General features: G+C 39.2%; 1 protein-coding gene across 1 annotated transcript; it reads right to left on the reverse strand.

Moving 5' to 3' along the window:
- Positions 1-335: 335 nt before the first annotated feature.
- On the reverse strand, positions 336-19,687 carry LOC133616258 (wee1-like protein kinase 1-B). Its single transcript, XM_061975445.1, has 10 exons — positions 19,192-19,687; positions 10,540-10,739; positions 10,220-10,286; positions 9,974-10,143; positions 5,845-6,104; positions 5,696-5,767; positions 5,546-5,631; positions 5,300-5,470; positions 1,834-1,921; positions 336-952 (listed from the first exon to the last, which is right to left on the reverse strand). Exons 1-10 carry the CDS (start codon positions 19,540-19,542, stop codon positions 930-932), a joined length of 1,488 nt encoding a protein of 495 aa, XP_061831429.1. The 5' UTR covers positions 19,543-19,687; the 3' UTR covers positions 336-929.
- Between the last annotated feature and the right edge of the window lie 1,700 nt (positions 19,688-21,387).

Here is a 21,387-nt window from a genome sequence, read left to right on the forward strand (position 1 = left end):
TTAACTTACAATGGCATTCTGTTTGTATTGTTTCAGTTTCGTAAATCGTGGAGTTTTTGAGTCTGTTTAGCTGACTGGAGAGTTAGCTTCTGCAACTAGTGAGTCCATGACAATGACTTCTATTGTTTGATCAGTCGTTTCACTGTCATGTTACAGACACTGTTTGGAAACAATTAAGGTATGTAAATGAACATTTACAAAATCTTTCTTTGAAAATAACTCATTTTATGATCTAAAATCAGCCAGAACCCTTAAAAAGCACCATCCATACCTTCATCGTGATTGACAAACATGTAAGGCCACAGGTTCAATGCACAAACTCTTTATTGCTCATTTTGTCTTTCTCTATCATACAGTTCAACCCTGACCAACTTTTTGACTATTCTGCAAACCTCAAACAACATTGACGTTGGGGAAACAAAGGAAACATCTCAGAGTAAAAAAAAGCATGGCGCAGTATCCATTAATCAAAATAATTGGTTTCTTTGCAAATGTGAGCAACAAAAAGCACTGCAAAAATAGACTACAAAAATAAAACTTGTACTTTTCTTTGCAAATGCAAACAACAAAAATATTTAGAAATATAATGAATGTTATTTTTTTCAATTATGCCTTTCTGGAGCACATACAAAACAGTAACCAACAAAAAGTGCTGCAAAAATAGACGAAAAAAACAAACTGTGGTAAATCGGTAAATTTGACTTACAATAAATAAATTCATAAAATAACCTCACATTATAGACATGTACAAAATAACACTGCGTATAAATAAAAATGATTACACAGTATCACTTTTAAACTCAATTTGAAATAATTAAAATCCATTTACCAGTAAACCAGATTGATGCAGCGGCTCATATTCTCAATGCGTCCACAGGTTATGGTGGCGCAGCTCTGCGTGCTGCTGCTGTCCTCGGCAGGGATTTTATTCAGCTCAGCCTTCTGAAGCTCGCTGACAAAAAAGAAAGGAGCAGAGTTCATCAGTGGGCACATGAGTCTAGCGCAGAAGGTCCTTCAAAGTACTCATGAAAACCAAGTGATATTTTGAACAGTTTGGACTCAGAAGTTAAGCTGTAAAACCATCATATGACATACATACTGGTGTTTTAAAAGCTAATTATATACCCCTTAGTGTAATGGACATCTGAAAATAGGCAAGCAAGATCATTTCCTTGCATGAGCAAAAACCTAAGCTTACTTCTGCAAAAGAGCATTCTTGAACTTGAGGGTGTCAAGCTCGACCCAGAGCTGGTCGGCGCTGTAATGGCAAAATTAATATTACAGTAATCTCTTGTCTAAAACCACAATTTGAGTCAAAGAGTTTGTGTGTGCGGCTTTGTCTGTTTTTTGTCCTAAGACACTTTTATGGCCTATGCATTTCTGGAGCCCATTCGGGATGTCTCCAAACCCACAACTGAATAGGACAAAAACTGCTGAGATGTGGTTAATCACTAAATGATGTTATATTTGTCTTTTCAGTCAAATGTTATCCTCCACAATAGGTTTCTTTAATTTTTTTGGTTGATGTTAACGGCCTTGCCCAATGTTTAACCAAAACATTCTTGTTTTCGCTAGTATCACAAATTAGATAAGATGTGTTTTGCTCATTCCTCATTTCCCCTCCCAGGATGGGACATTTTTCCCGACCCCTCCCTTCTTCTTGAAATCATATAAGATTTGAAGTTTTTTGTCTCTCTTTCTTCCTCTTCTCATTTCTGCAGCAGCGAAAACCCTTTCATCTTGGTAATCTGATGTTATTTGAATACTCAAATATTTAATAAGACCTGAGTTTTTCTGGCCATTTATATAGATTAGGAAAAAATTCCAAAATACCTCTCATTTCGGCAGCCATCAGGAGCATCGGGTGACAAGTGAGGTCACAGCTGGAAGGTCGTCTGGCCGGGTTAGGGTTGATCATAAGCTGCGACATGAAACATACACTTGGTCACAGTGAGAACATCACAAATGGAATATGATAAGAAGTTGGCATTCTACAAGAAAGTGTAATCATTTTACGAGAAAATATTGCAACATGACAAGAACTACGTAAATTCCAGACAATAAGACGCTACTTTGCACCCTGTGGCTTATAAAATGGTGACAACAGCTATAATTCAACAAATAGTTATCAACAGACACTTATAGTACCAGTTGAGTGGAAAAACAACCAGTCACGTGATCGTGTGATGTTGCGTGAGGAACCACAGAGCCCTTCCCCCCAAACAAAAATGCTAATCAAGCACACTTTGTGATAGCCAACAATGATTACTTTGGAAAAAATTAAGATACAGGACCATATATTTTTGAGCCCGAACACAAATAGGATGACTAATAAGTTTTAGAAGCTGAGTGATGGATGCAGTTTCATTGTACAATTAGCGTACGCAGCATTGCTAGGCGCTAAACATACAAACTAATCATATTAAACCAAAATTAAACAACAACTTTCTGTAATATTTCTGCTCTCGCTGGGATGGCGACCGACGGGACGATCACATAATTCTGTTTGAATGAAGAATCAATCATATTCCTCACGAAGGGTTAAACAAAAGTTACTGCAGGAAGCGTGTTTTTTGCCTTCCCGCAGGGATGTACAGGTCGACCAGCCGCTCGTACCATGGCCACATTTGTCTACTATCAGGTGAGAGATGCATGATTTTTAATATAGAATTACTTTTAGCAAGTTTGAAACGAAGCAGAAGCAGCCGCTGGCTTATAGTGTTTCAACAATAGCTGTGTAAACTAGCATTAGCTCACTGATGTCAATGCACGGCTAAAATAATCTGTATGCGTTTGCGCTTGTAGTAACAATATCACTCATATTTGGTTAATTTGCAAGTCATGACATGTAAATAGAGTATTGTTAGCACTTTGAAGAGAGTATAATGAGCGCAACAGAGGGCCCTTGATCTGTTGACTAAATTGTTAAGCTTTTTATTTACAGTATCGAATGCCTCAAAAAAGACAAGCATACATGTTCTTGTCTTACATAGAAATTGTGAATGATAAACACCACATTTCTGTCAAATGTTTGCGTTTTTCCCTTATGACTGATCTGATGACATGCTCAGAGTGCAGAAGCGTTACTATCATGACGTCAACCTCTGAAAATTTTAGGAGCTGAATATTCAATATGGCTGCCCGAATTGTTGTATTTTCACATACTTAGCGGATTGTAAATACAATTGGATATGTTTCAATGGATACAATGAACCACAAATAAGCATATAAAATCAACTTGTTTTTCCACTATACTGGTACTTTTAAAGGTGTGTTATTGTGCCCTCTTTTGGATGAGTTTTCTCACTGCAGGTGCTGCGAGGAGAACATTGACAGTCTCTCCTTCTGTTTCGTGCTTTTAAGTATCGTTCTGTTTCTTCGTTGTCCTTGCGTTTCCACACGTATGGATTCTTCGTTCATCACTCCAAGCAATGTTTGCAAGTTTTACAATATAACTAAAACAATTCATACATATTAAACCGTCCAATGTGTGATGTCTGTAGGAGTGTTTTCATGTATATTTGTACGTTTTTCGTAATGTAATCGAGCTGGCGTCGTTAGCATTAGCCAATATGCTAACATCTTTACAAGTGTCTGTGTTAGCATTATTAACTTACAATGGCATCGCCCCCCGCGGCACCGAAGGGAATAAGCGGTAGAAAATGGATGGATGGATGGCATTGTTTGTTTTGCACCAGTTCGTAAATTCACCAAAACGTCACCGTGGACTTATGGAGTCTGTTTAGCTGATTGAAGAGCTTGCTTCCGCACCTCGTCGTGTTACAGACATAGTTTGGAAACAATTAAAGTATGTCAATTAGGGCTGCAACTAACGATTCATTTGATAATCGATTAATCTGTCGATTATTACTTTGATTAATCGATTAATAATCGGATAAAAGAGACAAACTACATTTCTATCCTATTCAGTATTTTATTGAAAAAAAACAGCATACTGGCACCATACTTATTTTGATTATTGTTTCTCAGCTGTTTGTAAATGTTGCAGTTTCTAAATAAAGGTTTATTAAAAAAATATATATATATATATACATAAAAAATAATAATAAAATAAAAACAACGAATCGATGACTAAATTAATTGGCAACTATTTTTATGATCGATTTTAATCGATTAGTTGTTGCAGCCCTAATGTCAATAAACATTTACAAAATCTTAATGTGTAAATAATCCTTTCACAACGTCTATATCTCTGGCTTGTAGTCCAGTGTGGCTAATATATGGGGGGATTTTTTTGTTTGTTGAGCAAACGGTGCAATTTTATGACAAAAAAAAAAATCTATTACAAAAAAACCTGAATTGTCAATAAGTTATTGAAATTTCACAAAATGAAAGGCATAACATTTTGGCATTATAATAGTCATTTAGCAATAAAAGTTAGCAATTTACAAGGAATCCAATTCTAGTTTTACAAGAATAAATTCTTAATCTTTTGAAAAGAGTGGGACTATTACAAGAAAAAGTAGCAATTGTACTAGATTAAATCCTAATTACCTTAATAAGATATACTTTAGGATCTTAATCCTAATCTTATGTTAAAAATCATGAAAGCTGTTTACACAAAATCTGAGCAGTTTTATGTTTTGTATTTTGTTCTTATTGTACCCAAAAAGAAGCCAGTCGTGATTCTCGTAAAAATCCAGTCAGCATGACTTTTTCAATGGGCTTGACATCTTAACCGCACATGCTAACCGGCTAACAAGCTAAGATGGTTGGGGCTGTCACGCCAAATTTCTTCCCCCTACAAACCCCCCCCCCCATTTACTTCCGGGGTTATTTCCTCTTACTTACGTCATTTCCTCTTACGTCATTGACAGCGATCGATAGAATCCAAATCTCCTGAAAATGGTGGTGTCACTGAATGACATTTGTCTTTATCTTTTCAAACACCAGCAGGCTTCGAAAATTTCAGGCGGAGTGTTAGGGACGCTGCTGGGAACTTCTGTCAAAACGAATCAAAAATCGTTTAATTCTCCGTCAAATGTGCAGTCAGGAATATCCTCAAGTTAATTTGTCCGATTAATACAGACGTTTTGTTAACGCTATATTATAGAAAATATTTAAAAAAAAAAAAAGTATCCTTCCAGCGACGGGCAGTCAAAGCCGAAGTGTTATCGATCGCTGTCAATGACGTAAGAGGAGATGACGTAAGTAAGAGGAAATGACGTAAGAGGAAATGACCCCGGAAGTAAATGGGGGGGAGGAGGTTTTTGTAGGGGGAAGAAGTTTGGCGTGACAGTGCCCACACACCAATAGGCCAAAGGTCATAAAAATTTACCTGAAGCAGGCTGACAAACTCTGGCGAGAGCATTTGGGGGATGGTGGGCAGTTTGCCATGGCGGATTTCATGCCACATATCTCCATTGGTGGGAAGAGGCTTTGCCCCTGAGGCGCTGATGACAGTGAGAGCGAGGGAAAAGATGTCTGCCTTGGCCAGGTCAGTGTAATCCTGAGGGAGACAACATATAGTGAGTATGTGAAGCGCACGTCGGAGAGAGGACATGTTTACAAAAAGACAGCAAACATTTTGGAGAATTTCGTTGGCCAAATATCGACTGTCGCCTTCCTCCGCCGGAGGGCTGTTGGTCCGTGTCACATGACCCAGATCCCCTGTAAGATGAAATATGTGATAGTCAAGTGTTTGTAATAAAGTGGTAAAAAGAAACATACAAACCTATCTTGTAGATCACGCTGGTGTTTGGGTTGTCGTAGCACCTGACAGACTGGCAACAGAGGAAGATGTTGCCTGGGCAACCAAAACAACATTGTTAGTTTTACAATGACACACTTGCTGTCAAACTACTTTCACAGTAAGAGCCTCACTTGGCTTGATGTCCATGTGCACCAGTGACATGGAGTGGATATACTTAAGGCCGTTGGCGACCTGCAGCAAGAGGTCCTTGAGTTCGACCTCTGTCAGGCTAGAGATATGTTGGGCAATGGCGTCGGACAGCGTGCCGCCATCGCAGTACTCATTCTGGATGAGCATGTGGTCGTCCTCAGTCCAAGCAGAGTAGTAGCGCACCACGTGGGAGTTGTGGCCCAGCACGGCGTGGGCATACACCTCACGCAGGGCGTCCTGCCTGTGGAGGAAGTACATTACATAAATGATTCGCTGGAAAAGAAACACCGCTAGGTGGTTTTAAAGTTACATTTTTATATAACCTGACTATGTTTACTTGCACTAACTATGATTACTTTTTCAACATTTTGTTATGTAAAAACTTTATTCCAAAATGGAATAAATTCCTTTTTTGTCGATAAAATAAATTCTACAGACAAAGTGAAAAGGTTTTTAATTCACAAATGTATCAAAAATAGAAAAAATCATATGCACATAAGTATTCACAGCATTTGCTCAATACTTTGTTGATGCACTTTAGGCAGCAATTACAGCCTTTTTGTATACGATGCCACAAGCTTGGCACACCTATCATTGGGCAATTTCGACCATTCCTCGTTGCAGCACCTCTCAAGCTCCATTAGGATGGAGGTGAAGTGTTGGTTTTCTGTAACCCCTGAAAGCTAGGGGCAGGCTACTGTATAAACATATTTTGTTATAAGTTACAACAATTATTCAGTCACCCACCTCTTCTAGAGTCTTAGATAGCATTGTAGGGACTATCTTTTCAAACGGGCTACATGAATAATTTCCCCAAGTCAGTTTTGCCGACGTACATCTATCTTCTTCTTCTTCAACTTCTTCCTGGCCCGATCATTAGTTTTTTTTTTATTTAAGCCTATGTTTAGTTCTCTGAGACACTTTGAAGTCAGGCTCACAATCGCTCTGCCGTTTGCTCCAAACACGAGAGAAGCACCCCCGACTGACTTGTGATTGGTCAGACCGTGCCAAGCTCAAGCAAAGCTCAAGCAGCACATGGGTACTTTCAATATGATTTGACACGTCTGCGGCATATTTTAAGTTGATTGCGATGTAAAAAAGAAATGTGCTTGAATTTATGCGTGCGAACACTTTAATACATCTGAATTTTTACTTGTGTATGCCGTTTTCTGGATTGGTCGTAAGTCCATGTCGCTCTTTTTACTCGGCTTTGTATTCATATTTTTTCCTCCTAATGTTTGTTTCCTTGCTGAGCTTCTCACTAGCGAGTTGTGACTAGCGGGGCTCTGTCACTGTTGGAAGCTCGCAGCCCATAGTAAGGTTGGCGCCATGTGGAAAGAGGCAGGGCTTAATTAGAGCAACTTCCTGTCCAAAAACAAAGATTGTTGAGGAATGACAAAAGGACTCAATCCATTTATTGCTGCTATTGAACGAATGCTCACAGGTGCTGAGAGCGATGCACAGAGTGAAACCTCTTGCACCCTGTTTGAAAGCGAAAGACCAAGTAAACAACCACACGGACATGGCAATTTATTGATGACAGTTCATTTGAACTTATTGTTCGATTAATTGATTATCGACCCAGTTACTAAATAATTACTCTTACAATGATGGATACATTATATGTAAAATCAGAGCACACTTACAAGGAGAATATTGTTTTAATCGCCTGTGGGTGTCATAAGAAGAACACAGGACAAAATTAACTGGTAATTTAATTGCTTCATGTTCTGTTGTTAAATAAGGTTTAAAACATGAATTAATGTTGCACATTGGCGTACTGTAATTTCCGGATAGCGCATACCCACATATAAGTCGCACCTACTTAATTTGGGGGAAAATTCTATTTCATACATATGTAGGCCGCAAGTTCAATACTTACTGCCCAGAAAAGATTTTACTGTTTTTTTTTTATATGTTAACCTGAGCACTTTATATGGACCTGATGTTTTATTTTAGCACATAAAACATGCAATTTCTGTTCAAAAAACAATAAATTACTTTATAAAGTCACAGTTATATATCTTTCTCTACATAATGGTGTAGGAACATTCAGTGTTTTGAGTAACAAGCAAAAATATAAAACAAAAAAACGTTCAGACGCGTGTCTTTAAACTGACAATATAAACATCTAGTGTAAGAACTGGAAACAACGTTTAGTTTAGTGTCTTTCAACTTCCTGAGAATTGGTGTACTCTGTAGGGGCCTTTTTTTTTATTGGTTTGGAGAATGCTGATTCTCCAGAGCATAACAGACAATACAACTTTTTAAAAAGTAAATAAAATTAATGTTTGGATTTGCTGGCTTCTTTGTTGCATCAATTTCATTTTCCGGGTGATGGTTCATCAACTGGTTTGTCCTAATACTCGTATTCCCCTACTTCTGATTTAAACTTCACAGGAGGTTTTCGATGGTTTTCCACTCTGTTTACCCGCACTGCGCAGGAGATCATGGGAAATGTGGTTAAATTCTTGGCCTGGCCCCGTCCATTGTGCCAGAAAACAACTACACTGACAGGAGTACACCACATTCTCGTTTGATACCGTCACATGCCCCTGCAGTATCATGATCATTTTGAAACTTCAATACAGTTGCATCCCTATAAATAATTAATCACACTTTTTTTTTTTAATCGCTTGGTAGCACTATATAAAAGTACAGACTACGGTTGTATGGTATACTGGTACTAGTATAGTATCGCAGTACTAATGAATCAAAAACGGTACTATACTCTATTTGAAAAGTACCGGTTTTGTCTATCTGTGTTGGCCCTGCGATGATGTGGCTACTTGTCCAGGGTGTACTGCGCATACCGCCCGAATCAGAATCAGAATCAGCTTTATTGTCATTACGCAGGGTAACGAGATTAGGCTCTATCAAGCCCCGCGACCCCGAAAGGGACAAGCGGTAGAAATGGATGGATGGTTGGGTTCCCCAATATTTTTTTAACGGGCATGACGGCGCGCCTTCACGACATTGCTGGGTTTACGAGCAGAGGAGTGTGTTCGGCAGCGCACAATCACGGAGCACTTACAAGCAGACACGGTGTGTAGACAGAAAGGGAAGAATGGACACATTTTGGCCTAAAAACTGACAATAAAGGTGAAGTTATAACACTGTAACGCCCTCAGGAAGAGGTGCTTTAAGACATGGCTATAGCTCGCTAGCAGCAAACATCCATCCGCAGTCGGCAGGGTTTTAGCTACTTTTAAAATCACTAATCCTGGCCTCCATGGCGACGAATAAAGTGAGTTTCTTACAAGTATCATCCCTGCATGCTTCACTACACACCGTAGGAGGATACAACAGCTCACCGGCGTCACCGCTAACAAAAGCTAGCGTGCCTGAATGTAAACAAATGCCATGGGTGGATCTACATCTGACATCCACTATAATGATACCAAGTACAGGAGCGTATCTAGTCGATACTACTATGATTACATCTATATTTTATATTGTCACAAAAATTTTTTTCCTTTTTTAAAAAATCATATGTTTATAAACTCAGTAAATATGTCCCTGGACAAATGAGGACTTTTAATATGACCAATGTATGATCCTGTAACTACTTGGTATCGGATCGATACCTAAATTTGTGGTATCATCCAAAACTAATGTAAAGTATTCAAACAGTGATTATTACATTTTACCAGAAGTGTAGATAGAACATGTTGAAATGGAAAATAACCAGATATTAACAGTAAATGAACAAGTTGATTAATAATCTATTTTTACAGCTTGTTCTTTATAATTTTGACAAAATAATAGAATGAGAAATGATAATATGTTACTGCATACGTCAGCAGACAAATTAGGAGCCTTTGTTTGCTTACTTACTATTAAAAGACAAATTGTCTAGTATTTTCACTATTTTATTTAAGGCCAAAATTGTTCTTCGATTGTAATAAGAAATATGTTTAATGTACCGGTACCGCAAGATTTTTTGTTAAAATAAAGCCAATAATGCCATTTTTTTGTGGCCCCCTTTATTTAGAAAAGTATCGAAATACATTTTGGTACCAATTCCGGTACCACAATATTGGTATCGGGACAACCCTAGTACAGACCCATAGATGTAACATATATAATTCAAAGTGTTAGCAGACTTACTCTTCCACTCCTCCGGCTAGAGGCTTCTTGGAGCGCTTGATGGCATAAATGCAGCCGTCCAGTCTGTTTACGCACTTGAACACGGCACCAAACTGACCACAACCAATCTTCTCCAGCTCCAAGAACTCAGAGTCGTAGCGAGAAGTTATCGTGTTACTAATACTAATCCTCTGTGGGAAAGAGAAAGTGCTACATTGATCTCACTGAGCGTTAAGACAATGCCCAATGACAGATTAAAAACGTTACCTTGGATGGTGGTTGGATTTCCTCGTCTCCCTCAGCGTCACCTGTCTCTATATCTTCACCACTTGAGCTGTGAGTAGGACAATAGTCAAGTGTGTAATTATCTGTCTGTCCAGCAAGGGGCAGCAAGTTGAGGTGTTGATTTGAAAGCAAACTGCGTAATGGTAATAGGTTTTAGGTGCTGCCTAATTAACAGGTTTAATGTTGCTGAAGTTACTAACTTCTTCACATGTAACAAGGAAGAGGAAGATTACTGACTATTGTGTAGCAACTAAAGGGGATCCATTTTACACAGATAAACAAGTGTTAAAGAGATGACGTACATATTGCAGTGCATTCGCTTCCTGTTGAGCTGCTGCGTGGCTGACTTGACGAGCATGGAGTCAGGGGTGAAGGGGTTAAAGTTGACCAGGGGTGTGGACTGTCTTCTGGTGAAGCTGTCTCTGCTGGACATTGCTGCAGGCTCCACATCCTTGAAGAGGGACCTCACGCTGCGTGAGCCCCTTGCGCTGGACCCAAAGCTCTGTGCAATCATACAATAGAGGTTTAGTGCGACACAAATATCAAAGAACAACCTACATACATCAGTGTTTCACACACATTCATTTATTTGTGGCGGCCCGCCACGAAATAATTATGTCCGCCACAAATGGATTTTTCGGCTTTTGACTCGCTCGACCGCTCATAAAAGCAATGGGACTGTCTGTGAATGTTGCTTGTAGTTACACCTCCGGTGCAGTAGGTGGCGGTAGCCTACTATGCATTGTAACTCCGCCAATAGCACTTAATTCACCTGGTGGGCCAGAAGAAGAAGAAGAAGAAGAAGAGGGACGGACGGACAGGATCAAAATACTCGCCGGCTACTTTTCATAATGATGGCGCTTCCTACGTTTCTACCTCAAACGTCCAAAAGCTGCTGAAAGCCTTGATCCAGGATGCCATGGGGAAAAAAACTTAAATGGTGCCTTTTGGCGATAGTTAGCAGCTTGGTGGCTCATAGCCGGCTAGCTAACGCTTGCTAGCGTGGTAGCATTGCTTCATTTTTACAGGTGTTATAGGTAGATATGTTATAGCTGCATCGCTCGCGGCTCGTCATATATTTAACGTTAATCCGCGATTTCACCGAGCGTTTCACTGACGGTTTCGCCTGACGCTGCTTCATTAACACCGCCGCTGTTTGACTCGGTCACCTGTTTTCATTCCGACGAGCTAACGTGTCCAGGTTATAACCCTGTTGTCAATAAACACACGTAGACTGAAGCTAAATTGTCCACTGTCCACCGCAGCATGTGAATGCAATGAAAATAATAACATCTGAGCCAACCAGCTGTTAAAATGTTGTCCAGGTTAATGTTTTGGCCATTAAAGGCCCTTCATTTCAAGATTTCAACTGTGATCGGGCTTTAAACAGGTGGCTGACCTGTTCAGATGGGTGTAACTGCTACTGGTCAAATAATGTGAAATAGCATTTAATTTTACATGTATGCAATGCCATTTAAATGTAATTATAGATAATAATAATAATAATAAATACTGTGTAGTGTTGTAAATAGTCAACGGGAAGGATTCTAGTAAGATATAAGCCATAAGCACTACACAGCCAGAAAAAAACCTAGGCAGGACAAGTAAAAATATTGGGGCAAGTAGATTTGAGAAATCGGGCAAGTAGAAAAAAACCTTAACGTTGAACCCTGCATGTGTTGAGCTGCTGCCGCTTAAGGTTAGACGGTACTGTACATAGAGCGGTTCTGCTCGTTAGTAATAAATTCTAATGTTGGATGTTCACTCCTTCACACAGATGAGTATAGAAAAATATTTTCAACGGCCGAAAAGGGCTCGACTTGGAGAGGAGGTAGGCCTACAGTTCGGACCACAGGTGCGACCCGTTCAGCAGCAGCAGCAGGAGGAGGAGGTTGACTGACTGTGGCAGGACACCTCTGCCTCTGTTTCACTTCATGTTGCTGGTAAATAATATGGTTGTAGTAGTAGGCTAAAGTTAAATTATTTAGTATTCACTAATTAAAGGGGCAGAGCTTTAAGAGACATTTTAGCTTTTATATTTTATGAGATATATTTTTTGTAAGAACCACAATTAATAAATATATTTCAGTGAATCACTAATTGTTCAAATCTGTATATAAATATGTACATAAAATGTTGTAATTATATTCCAACTCTGCGTTCTTCTTGGTCATCGCCGCTGCCGCCAACCCCCCCCCCCACAACCCCCCCGCCCGCCGACCAGACCACCACAAATAGATGCCTGTCCTGTGGGAAACACTGTACATGTTCACTTAAAAAAACTTTACCAAGCTTGGGTGGTTTATCCGGCTGCCAGTTATAGGTGCAAAATACAAAAAGGCACTTTCTGATGCAGAGGGCGGATATTGTTCTGTACAGCGGTTTTAAGGGTTTATGTAACTGTATACGTGGACATCAGTGGGGTGTGTTGGTACAATATTTGCACATGGATTGTAGTGAGTCGATTTGGACCAAAAAGTCCAGGGACGAATGTTTGTACCAGTCCACCTTTGCCTAGAAAAGGGATAAGGGATGGAACAACGGTTCTTATTCATAACCGGTTCCCAGTGTATTAATTCATTTGAATTGTTTGTCATTTTGTCAACCGATTCTGTTACCGGTTCTTCCGGGTGAGTTTGACATCATCACGCAACGTGCGTAGTGACGTCAGCCAGCGTCAGAGAGCAACATGGCGGCACAGGGCAGAATACACAATCCAAACTTAGCCGACATTTTACAAGAAAAGGATTGCAACAGCGCTATTTGTAATAATTCCAAGGAGGCTATTTCATCAAGAGGACGACATGCGAGCAAAATGCCAAAACATTTGAAAACACAGCACGCAATGAATGTTGTGTTTTTGAACTGCGCCGATCTCATCCTAAGCAGCAGCAGTTATCTGTCGTAAATACTACAGGTACTAACAACAGCTTAATGTTAGCACTATTACTTGGAAAATTTAAATGAATGCCTTCTCATTTAGATGAACGTGAGGAGACATATTCTGACTGGTTTGGAGGCGGGCAGTAATAGCTCTAGATCACGTCTACCGCAAGCTTTCACTGTGGCAGGAAAAAGTACAATGACTCAAGCCAGTAACGACGACTGTCACCAAGCAGTGACTAAGTTTGTGGTCAAAAGTTTACAACAATTTGCCACATCGATGCTCCATTTTTCGGTAGGTGTATGTTGAATTGTATATAGTAAGAGAAAAGTTGTATGTCTTTCCTCAAACATTTTCACTCATATTATACAGGTAGAACTCTAAAAATGAGAATATTGTGTAAAAGTTCATTTATGTATAATTTATATTTTATTTTATTTATATTTTAGGGACGGCGTGGCGCAGTGGGAGAATGGCCGTGCGCGACCCGAGGGTCCCTGGTTCAATCCCCACCTAGTACCAACCTCGTCATGTCCGTTGTGTCCTGAGCAAGACACTTCACCCTTGCTCCTGATGGGTGCTGGTTAGCGCCTTGCATGGCAGCTCCCTCCATCAGTGTGTGAATGTGTGTGTGAATGGGTAAATGTGGAAGTAGTGTCAAAGCGCTTTGAGTACCTTGAAGGTAGAAAAGCGCTATACAAGTACAACCCATTTATCATTATGTCAACAATTCAACTCCAAATGGGAAACTAATAAGTTATATAAACTCATTACATGCAAAGTGAGGTATGCCAAGTCTTAACTATTATTTTGAAAATCATGGCTGACAGTTTTTAAAAAACACATAATTTCTGAGATTTTCAATTCAAGGTTTTCATAATCTGTAAACCATAACCATCAAAATTATATCAAAAGAAGGCTTGAAATATCTTGTGCTGCATGTCATGAGCCTATGTCATCACATTAGTTCCACCTTGTAAATCTAAACAAACCTTTACCAGGTATATTTTCTCGGCAGATAACAATTCTTAAAAGTTTTAAACATGTTACGAAATGTTACATTCTTGTGTAATTTCCATATATGTTTTCTTTTGTTAAATTCTACAGAATTGTTCTATTTATTTATTTATTTTCAAAATAGTTTTTCTATGCTATGTGCCTTTAAAGACATCACTGGTGGCTTTGTAAGGTCATGTTAGCTCTCAACTAAACAATATTGATGGTAATCCACTTTTGTATCTTTTTATTTAAATAAGAATCGACAAGAGAACTGATGAAGAAACGAATCGCTAAGCAGAATCGAAAGTGAAATCGGAACCAAAAAAATGTATCAATTCCCATCCTTAAAAGGGATGGATGGCATTTTATATTAATGGAGAATACAGCATCCGTTTTAAGATACATCTACTGGACAGGTGACAACCTCAAAGCCCGGGGGCCGAATCGGGCAGGCCGCTTCATTTTAGGTGGCCCACGAAAGCCTGTAAGCAATGTCAATAAAATACTTCATCTTTTCTAACTAAAAGTATTTGTTGTTTTCAATTTGACAGAAAAACATGTACCATACTAGAGGGCAAATCTATGCCAATTTTGACCAAAGTAAGTGTTTTAAAAGTAAAACAAAATCACATGACCGCTTTAAATGATCATACATTCCAAACATTTTCAATACAATAAAAATAAGTACATTTCTGCTGGACTTGAGGTTATCTGTCAAATCATACACTGTAAAAAATATTTTTGGAACACATAGATAGATAGATAGATAGAAAGTACTTTATTGATTCCTTCAGGAGAGTTCCCTCAGGAAAATTAAACATGTCTACGTTGCTATAATTTTACTTTTAAAACCAGTGGTACTGTTTTTTCCATTCACAATGTTGTAAAAACACAGGTTTTCTGGACAAGTGCAGCTATCAGTTGTTGAATTACCATAACATATACAGCTCTTTTTACACTGTATGTAAAACTATACTGGAATGCATATGCAATAATATCATGAAACACATTTTACATTTATAATCACAGTAGCAAGTGGCCCTCTATGAAATTGAGTTCGACACCGTATTCCGTTGTCCGTTACGAGGTCAGTCTTTGAACCGTTAAGGCACGACTGAACTGTACTTACAAGGAAAAGTGGTTCACAGAGATGTTATTTGCGGACACATCAGACGCCCATCAATCCGTTTTCTACCGCTTGTCCCTTTCAGGGTTGCGGTGGGTGCTGGAGCTTATCTCAGCTACATTCGGGCAGTAAGCGGGGTACACCCTGGACAAGTCGCCACCTCATCACAGGGCCAACACAGATAGACAGACAATATTTACACTCACATTCACACACTAGGGCCAATTTAGTGTTCCCAATCAACCTATCCCCAGCTGCATGTCTTCGGAGGTGGGTGGAAGCCGGAGTAACCGGAGGGAATCCACGCAGTCACGGGGAGAACATGCGAAATCCACACAGGATTGAACCCAGGACCTTCTTATTGTGAGGCACACTCAATAACTCCTTTTTCCACCGTGCTACCCACAATCAAAGTGGAGGTACGTAAATTAGATCCGCCCACTAAGGGGCAAATCTATGCCAAATTTTGACCAAAGTAAGTGTTTTAAATGTAAAAGAAAATCACATGACCGCTTTAAATTATCATACATTCCAAACATTTTCAATACAATAAAAATAAGTACATTTCTGCTGGACTTGAGGTTATCCATCAAATTATACACTGTAAAAAATATTTTTGGAACACATAGATAGATAGATAGTACTTTATTGATTCCTTAAGGAGAGTTCCCTCAGGAAAATTAAACATGTCTATGTTGCTATAATTTTACTTTTAAAACCAGTGGTACTGTTTTTTCCATTCACAATGTTGTAAAAACACAGGTTTTCTGGTCAAGTGCAGCTATCAGTTGTTGTATTACCATAACATATACAGCTCTTTTTACACTGTATGTAAAAATATAGTGAAATGCATATGCAATAATATCATGAAACACATTTTACATTTATATTCACTGTAACAAGTGGCCCTCTATGAAATTGAGTTCGACACCGTATTCCGTTGTCCGTTACGAGCTCAATCTTTGAACCGTTAAGGCACGACTGAACTGTACTTACAGAGAAAAGTGGTTCACAGAGATGTTATTTGCGGACACATCAGACGCTCATCCATCAATTTTCTACCGCTTGTCCCTTTCGGGGCAGCGGTGGGTGCTGGAGCTTATCTCAGCTGCATTCGGGCGGTAAGCAGGGTACACCCTGGACAAGTCGCCACCTCATCACAGGGCCAACACAGATAGACAGACAATATTTACACTCACATTCACACATTAGGGCCAATTTAGTGTTCCCAATCAACCTATCCCCAGCTGCATGTCTTCGGAGGTGGGAGGAAGCCGGAATAACCGGAGGGAATCCACGCAGTCACGGGGAGAACATGCAAAATCCACACAGGATTGAACCCAGGACCTTCTTATTGTGAGGCACACTCAATAACCCCTTTTTTGACCAAAGTAAATGTTTTAAATGTAAAAGAAAACTACATGACCGCTTCAAATTATCATACATTCCAAACATTTTCAATACAATAAAAATAAGTACATTTCTGCTGGACTTGAGGTTATCCATCAAATTATACACTGTAAAAAATATTTTTGGAACACATAGATAGATAGATAGTACTTTATTGATTCCTTCAGGAGAGTTCCCTCAGTAAAATTAAACATGTCTATGTTGCTAGAATTTTAGTTTTAAAAACAGTGGTACTGTTTTTTCCATTCACAATGTTGTAAAAACACAGGTTTTCTGGTCAAGTGCAGCTATCAGTTGTTGTATTACCATAACATATACAGCTCTTTTTACACTGTATGTAAAAATATAGTGAAATGCATATGCAATAATATCATGAAACACATTTTACATTTATATTCACTGTAACAGGGGGCCCTCTATGAAATTGAGTTCGACACCGTATTCCGTTGTCCGTTACGAGCTCAATCTTTGAACCGTTAAGGCACGACTGAACTGTACTTACAGAGAAAAGTGGTTCACAGAGATGTTATTTGCGGACACATCAGACGCTCATCCATCAATTTTCTACCGCTTGTCCCTTTCGGGGCAGCGGTGGGTGCTGGAGCTTATCTCAGCTGCATTCGGGCGGTAAGCAGGGTACACCCTGGACAAGTCGCCACCTCATCACAGGGCCAACACAGATAGACAGACAATATTTACACTCACATTCACACATTAGGGCCAATTTAGTGTTCCCAATCAACCTATCCCCAGCTGCATGTCTTCGGAGGTGGGAGGAAGCCGGAATAACCGGAGGGAATCCACGCAGTCACGGGGAGAACATGCAAAATCCACACAGGATTGAACCCAGGACCTTCTTATTGTGAGGCACACTCAATAACCCCTTTTTTGACCAAAGTAAATGTTTTAAATGTAAAAGAAAACTACATGACCGCTTCAAATTATCATACATTCCAAACATTTTCAATACAATAAAAATAAGTACATTTCTGCTGGACTTGAGGTTATCCATCAAATTATACACTGTAAAAAATATTTTTGGAACACATAGATAGATAGATAGTACTTTATTGATTCCTTCAGGAGAGTTCCCTCAGTAAAATTAAACATGTCTATGTTGCTAGAATTTTAGTTTTAAAAACAGTGGTACTGTTTTTTCCATTCACAATGTTGTAAAAACACAGGTTTTCTGGTCAAGGGCAGCTATCAGTTGTTGTTTTAACATAACATATACAGCTCTTTTTACACTGTATGTAAAAATATAGTGAAATGCATATGCAATAATATCATGAAACACATTTTACATTTAAATATAATGCAACAAGTGGCCCTCTATTGAAATTGAGTTCGACACTGTATTTTGTTGTCCGTTACGAGCTCAGTCTTTGAACCGTTAAGGCACGACTGAACTGTACTTACAGAGAAAAGTGGTTCACAGAGATGTTATTTGCGGACACATCAGACGCCCATCCATCCATTTTCTACCGCTTGTCCCTTTTGGGGTCGCGGTGGGTGCTGGAGCTTATCTCAGCTGCATTCGGGCAGTAAGCGGGGTACACCCTGGACAAGTCGCCACCTCATCACAGGGCCAACACAGATAGACAGACAATATTTACACTCATATTCACACATTAGGGCCAATTTAGTGTTCCCAATCAACCTATCCCCAGCTGCATGTCTTCGGAGGTGGGTGGAAGCCGGAGTAACCGGAGGGAATCCACGCAGTCACGGGGAGAACATTCGAAATCCACACAGGATTGAACCCAGGACCTTCTTATTGTGAGGCACACTCAATAACCCCTTTTTTTCCACCGTGCTACTACCCACAATCAAAGTGGAGGTACGTAAATTAGATCCGCCCACTAAAGGGCAAATCTATGCCAAATTTTGACCAAAGTAAGTGTTTTAAATGTAAAAGAAATTCACATGACCGCTTTAAATTATCATACATTCCAAACATTTTCAATACAATAAAAATAAGTACATTTCTGCTGGACTTGAGGTTATCCATCAAATTATACACTGTAAAAAATATTTTTGGAACACATAGATAGATAGATAGATAGATAGTACTTTATTGATTCCTTCAGGAGAGTTCCCTCAGTAAAATTAAACATGTCTATGTTGCTAGAATTTTAGTTTTAAAAACAGTGGTACTGTTTCTTCCATTCACAATGTTGTAAAAACACAGGTTTTCTGGTCAAGGGCAGCTATCAGTTGTTGTTTTAACATAACATATACAGCTCTTTTTACACTGTATGTAAAAATATAGTGAAATGCATATGCAATAATATCATGAAACACATTTTACATTTAAATATAATGCAACAAGTGGCCCTCTATTGAAATTGAGTTCGACACTGTATTTCGTTGTCCGTTACGAGCTCAGTCTTTGAACCGTTAAGGCATGACTGAACTGTACTTACAAAGAAAACAGAGATGTTATTTGCGCGTTCTTCAAAACCTTTTTAACAGACCACGTTAATAAACCAGTGCTGGAATGGAAAAGTGGGTTGTTAGACAGCGACAACTGACCTTTTTCTGTGTTTTGCGTGCAGGTTTGTCGGGGCAGGTGGGGATCGGAGAGGTGACTTTTCTCGGCGTGGTGGCGCAGACCGCCAAGAGAGCCGAGGTCTCGCCGGAGAAATGGGACGGGCTCCCGAAGCCCTCCTCTTCCCAAAGCTTCGCCGATTCGTCCAAGCTGGCGCGCATTAGACTGCTGACATTAGGATAGTTTTCAAAAGAGTCTTGCTCTTTGAAACCAGACTCGTTGGTGTCGTCGATGGGCTCATCTTCTCCATCGCTGGTTGTAAAAATCAGCTTCTGGCAGACCTTGATAGCTTTGGGCGAGGGAGAATGTGTCCAATGTTGGCTGTAGCTCGACATGCTAGCTCACGTTTAAAATGTCGTCACAAACAAAAACACCACCAGTATTGCTTTTTCCAAACAAACTAGTTAATTTTACCACATTAGCGAAGGTATTCGATCCGAAAAAGCGAGTGCCGCGAAGCGTCTGAGCGGAGCTAGCAGTTTCCTCAAACTGACGAAGTATTTTAAATTGGTCCCGAGTGACTCCACGCGACCAAAGTGACCAACTCCATCCCTGATTGGTTGATTTGAAAGCAAGCACTTCAAATAGTCGGCATGTGATTGGCTCAAAATACATCACCTCAAATTAAGCCCACCGGCTAGATCGGTGTTTTTCAACCTTTTTTGAGCCAAGGCACATGTTTTGCATTGAAAAAATCCTGAGGCACACCACCAGCAGAAATCATTAAAAAACAAAACTCAGTTGACAGTAAAAAGTCATTGTTGCTATTGTTGGATTTGACTTTAAACCATAACCAAGCATGTCACATGCATGACTTGTCAGATCACGCCCTGACTAATTTAGATTTTTTTTTAATGTTTTCCTGTGTGTAGTGTTTTAGTTCTTGTCTTGCGCTCCTATTTTGGTGGCTTTTTTCCTCTTTTTTGATATTTTCCTGAAGCAGTTTCATGTCTTCCTTTGAGCGAATATTTCCCGTTGTTTTAGCCATACTTGCCAACCTTGAGACCTCCGATTTCGGGACGGAGGTGGGGTGGGGGTGGGGGGCGTGGTTGGGGGCGTAGTTAAGAGGGCAGGAGTATATTTACAGCTAGAATTCACCAAGTCAAGTATTTCATATATATATATATATATATATATATATATATATATATATATATATATATATATATATATATATATATATATATATATGCAGGGGCGTCACTAGCTTTTAAGGACAGGGGGGTTTAGCCCCCAGGAGAACGTAGCGCACAGCACAAAACCTCACAAACGGCTAACAAAGACTTAGAAATTATTCATTGTTATTATTATTATTTCAGTCGGTTTATTTTCAATCTGTGTTCGGTACAACAACAAACATGGGTTTGCACAGTGACATTTTGTTTACAGCATCAACAAGAAACAATGACTTGCATGATCCTTCAAGATACACTGAAACACAATGAAAGTCATGCAGGCCCGGCCCTAACTAATCTGGCGCCCTAGGCAAGATTTTAGGTGGCGCCCCCCCACATCGGCAGTGAAGTGTATATACTCACAAGAACCCGAATAGCTTTGTCTTTGACCTTTTTTTTTTTTTTACTTACAACTATACCTAATATATAAAGGGGTGGAAAAGTGACTATTACCTGCAGGGCAAACATTAGCTAACCAGAAGGCAATAACAATGTAAACAAAAAACACCTGCTTGAGAGAGATCTAATACAAACATTCATATGCACGTACAACACTTAGAACTTTTAGCATATCAGTATGTGGAATTAAATTATGGAATGGATTAAGTAAAGAAGTTAAAAATTGTACTGATATGATCCAGTTTAAGAGGTTGTTCAAAATAATAGTGCTTACAGAGTACAAAGAAGAAGAATTATGAGAAATACTTTCAACCTTATTGAAAATAAGATATTCTTCATCTCAGTATGTTAATAATGACTGAATTAATTAATTAATTACATAGTACAAAACTGTTGTATACTAACTCATAGATGTTATTTTATTATATAAAAAGGTCAGTAAATGATTCTATATATTTGTAAACGCTTTGAAGTGGGAAAGAGGTAGGATTAAATAAGCTTTGCTTCTTCCTACTCCTTTTCGGGCATGATGTAAAATGAAATGATATGAAATTGTGTGATGTATTATGATGTAAGTGTGTTCATGTTCGAAATAAACTAAAGAAA

This window comes from Nerophis lumbriciformis, linkage group LG15, assembly GCF_033978685.3.
Source record: "Nerophis lumbriciformis linkage group LG15, RoL_Nlum_v2.1, whole genome shotgun sequence".
Taxonomy (NCBI): Eukaryota; Metazoa; Chordata; class Actinopteri; order Syngnathiformes; family Syngnathidae; genus Nerophis; species Nerophis lumbriciformis.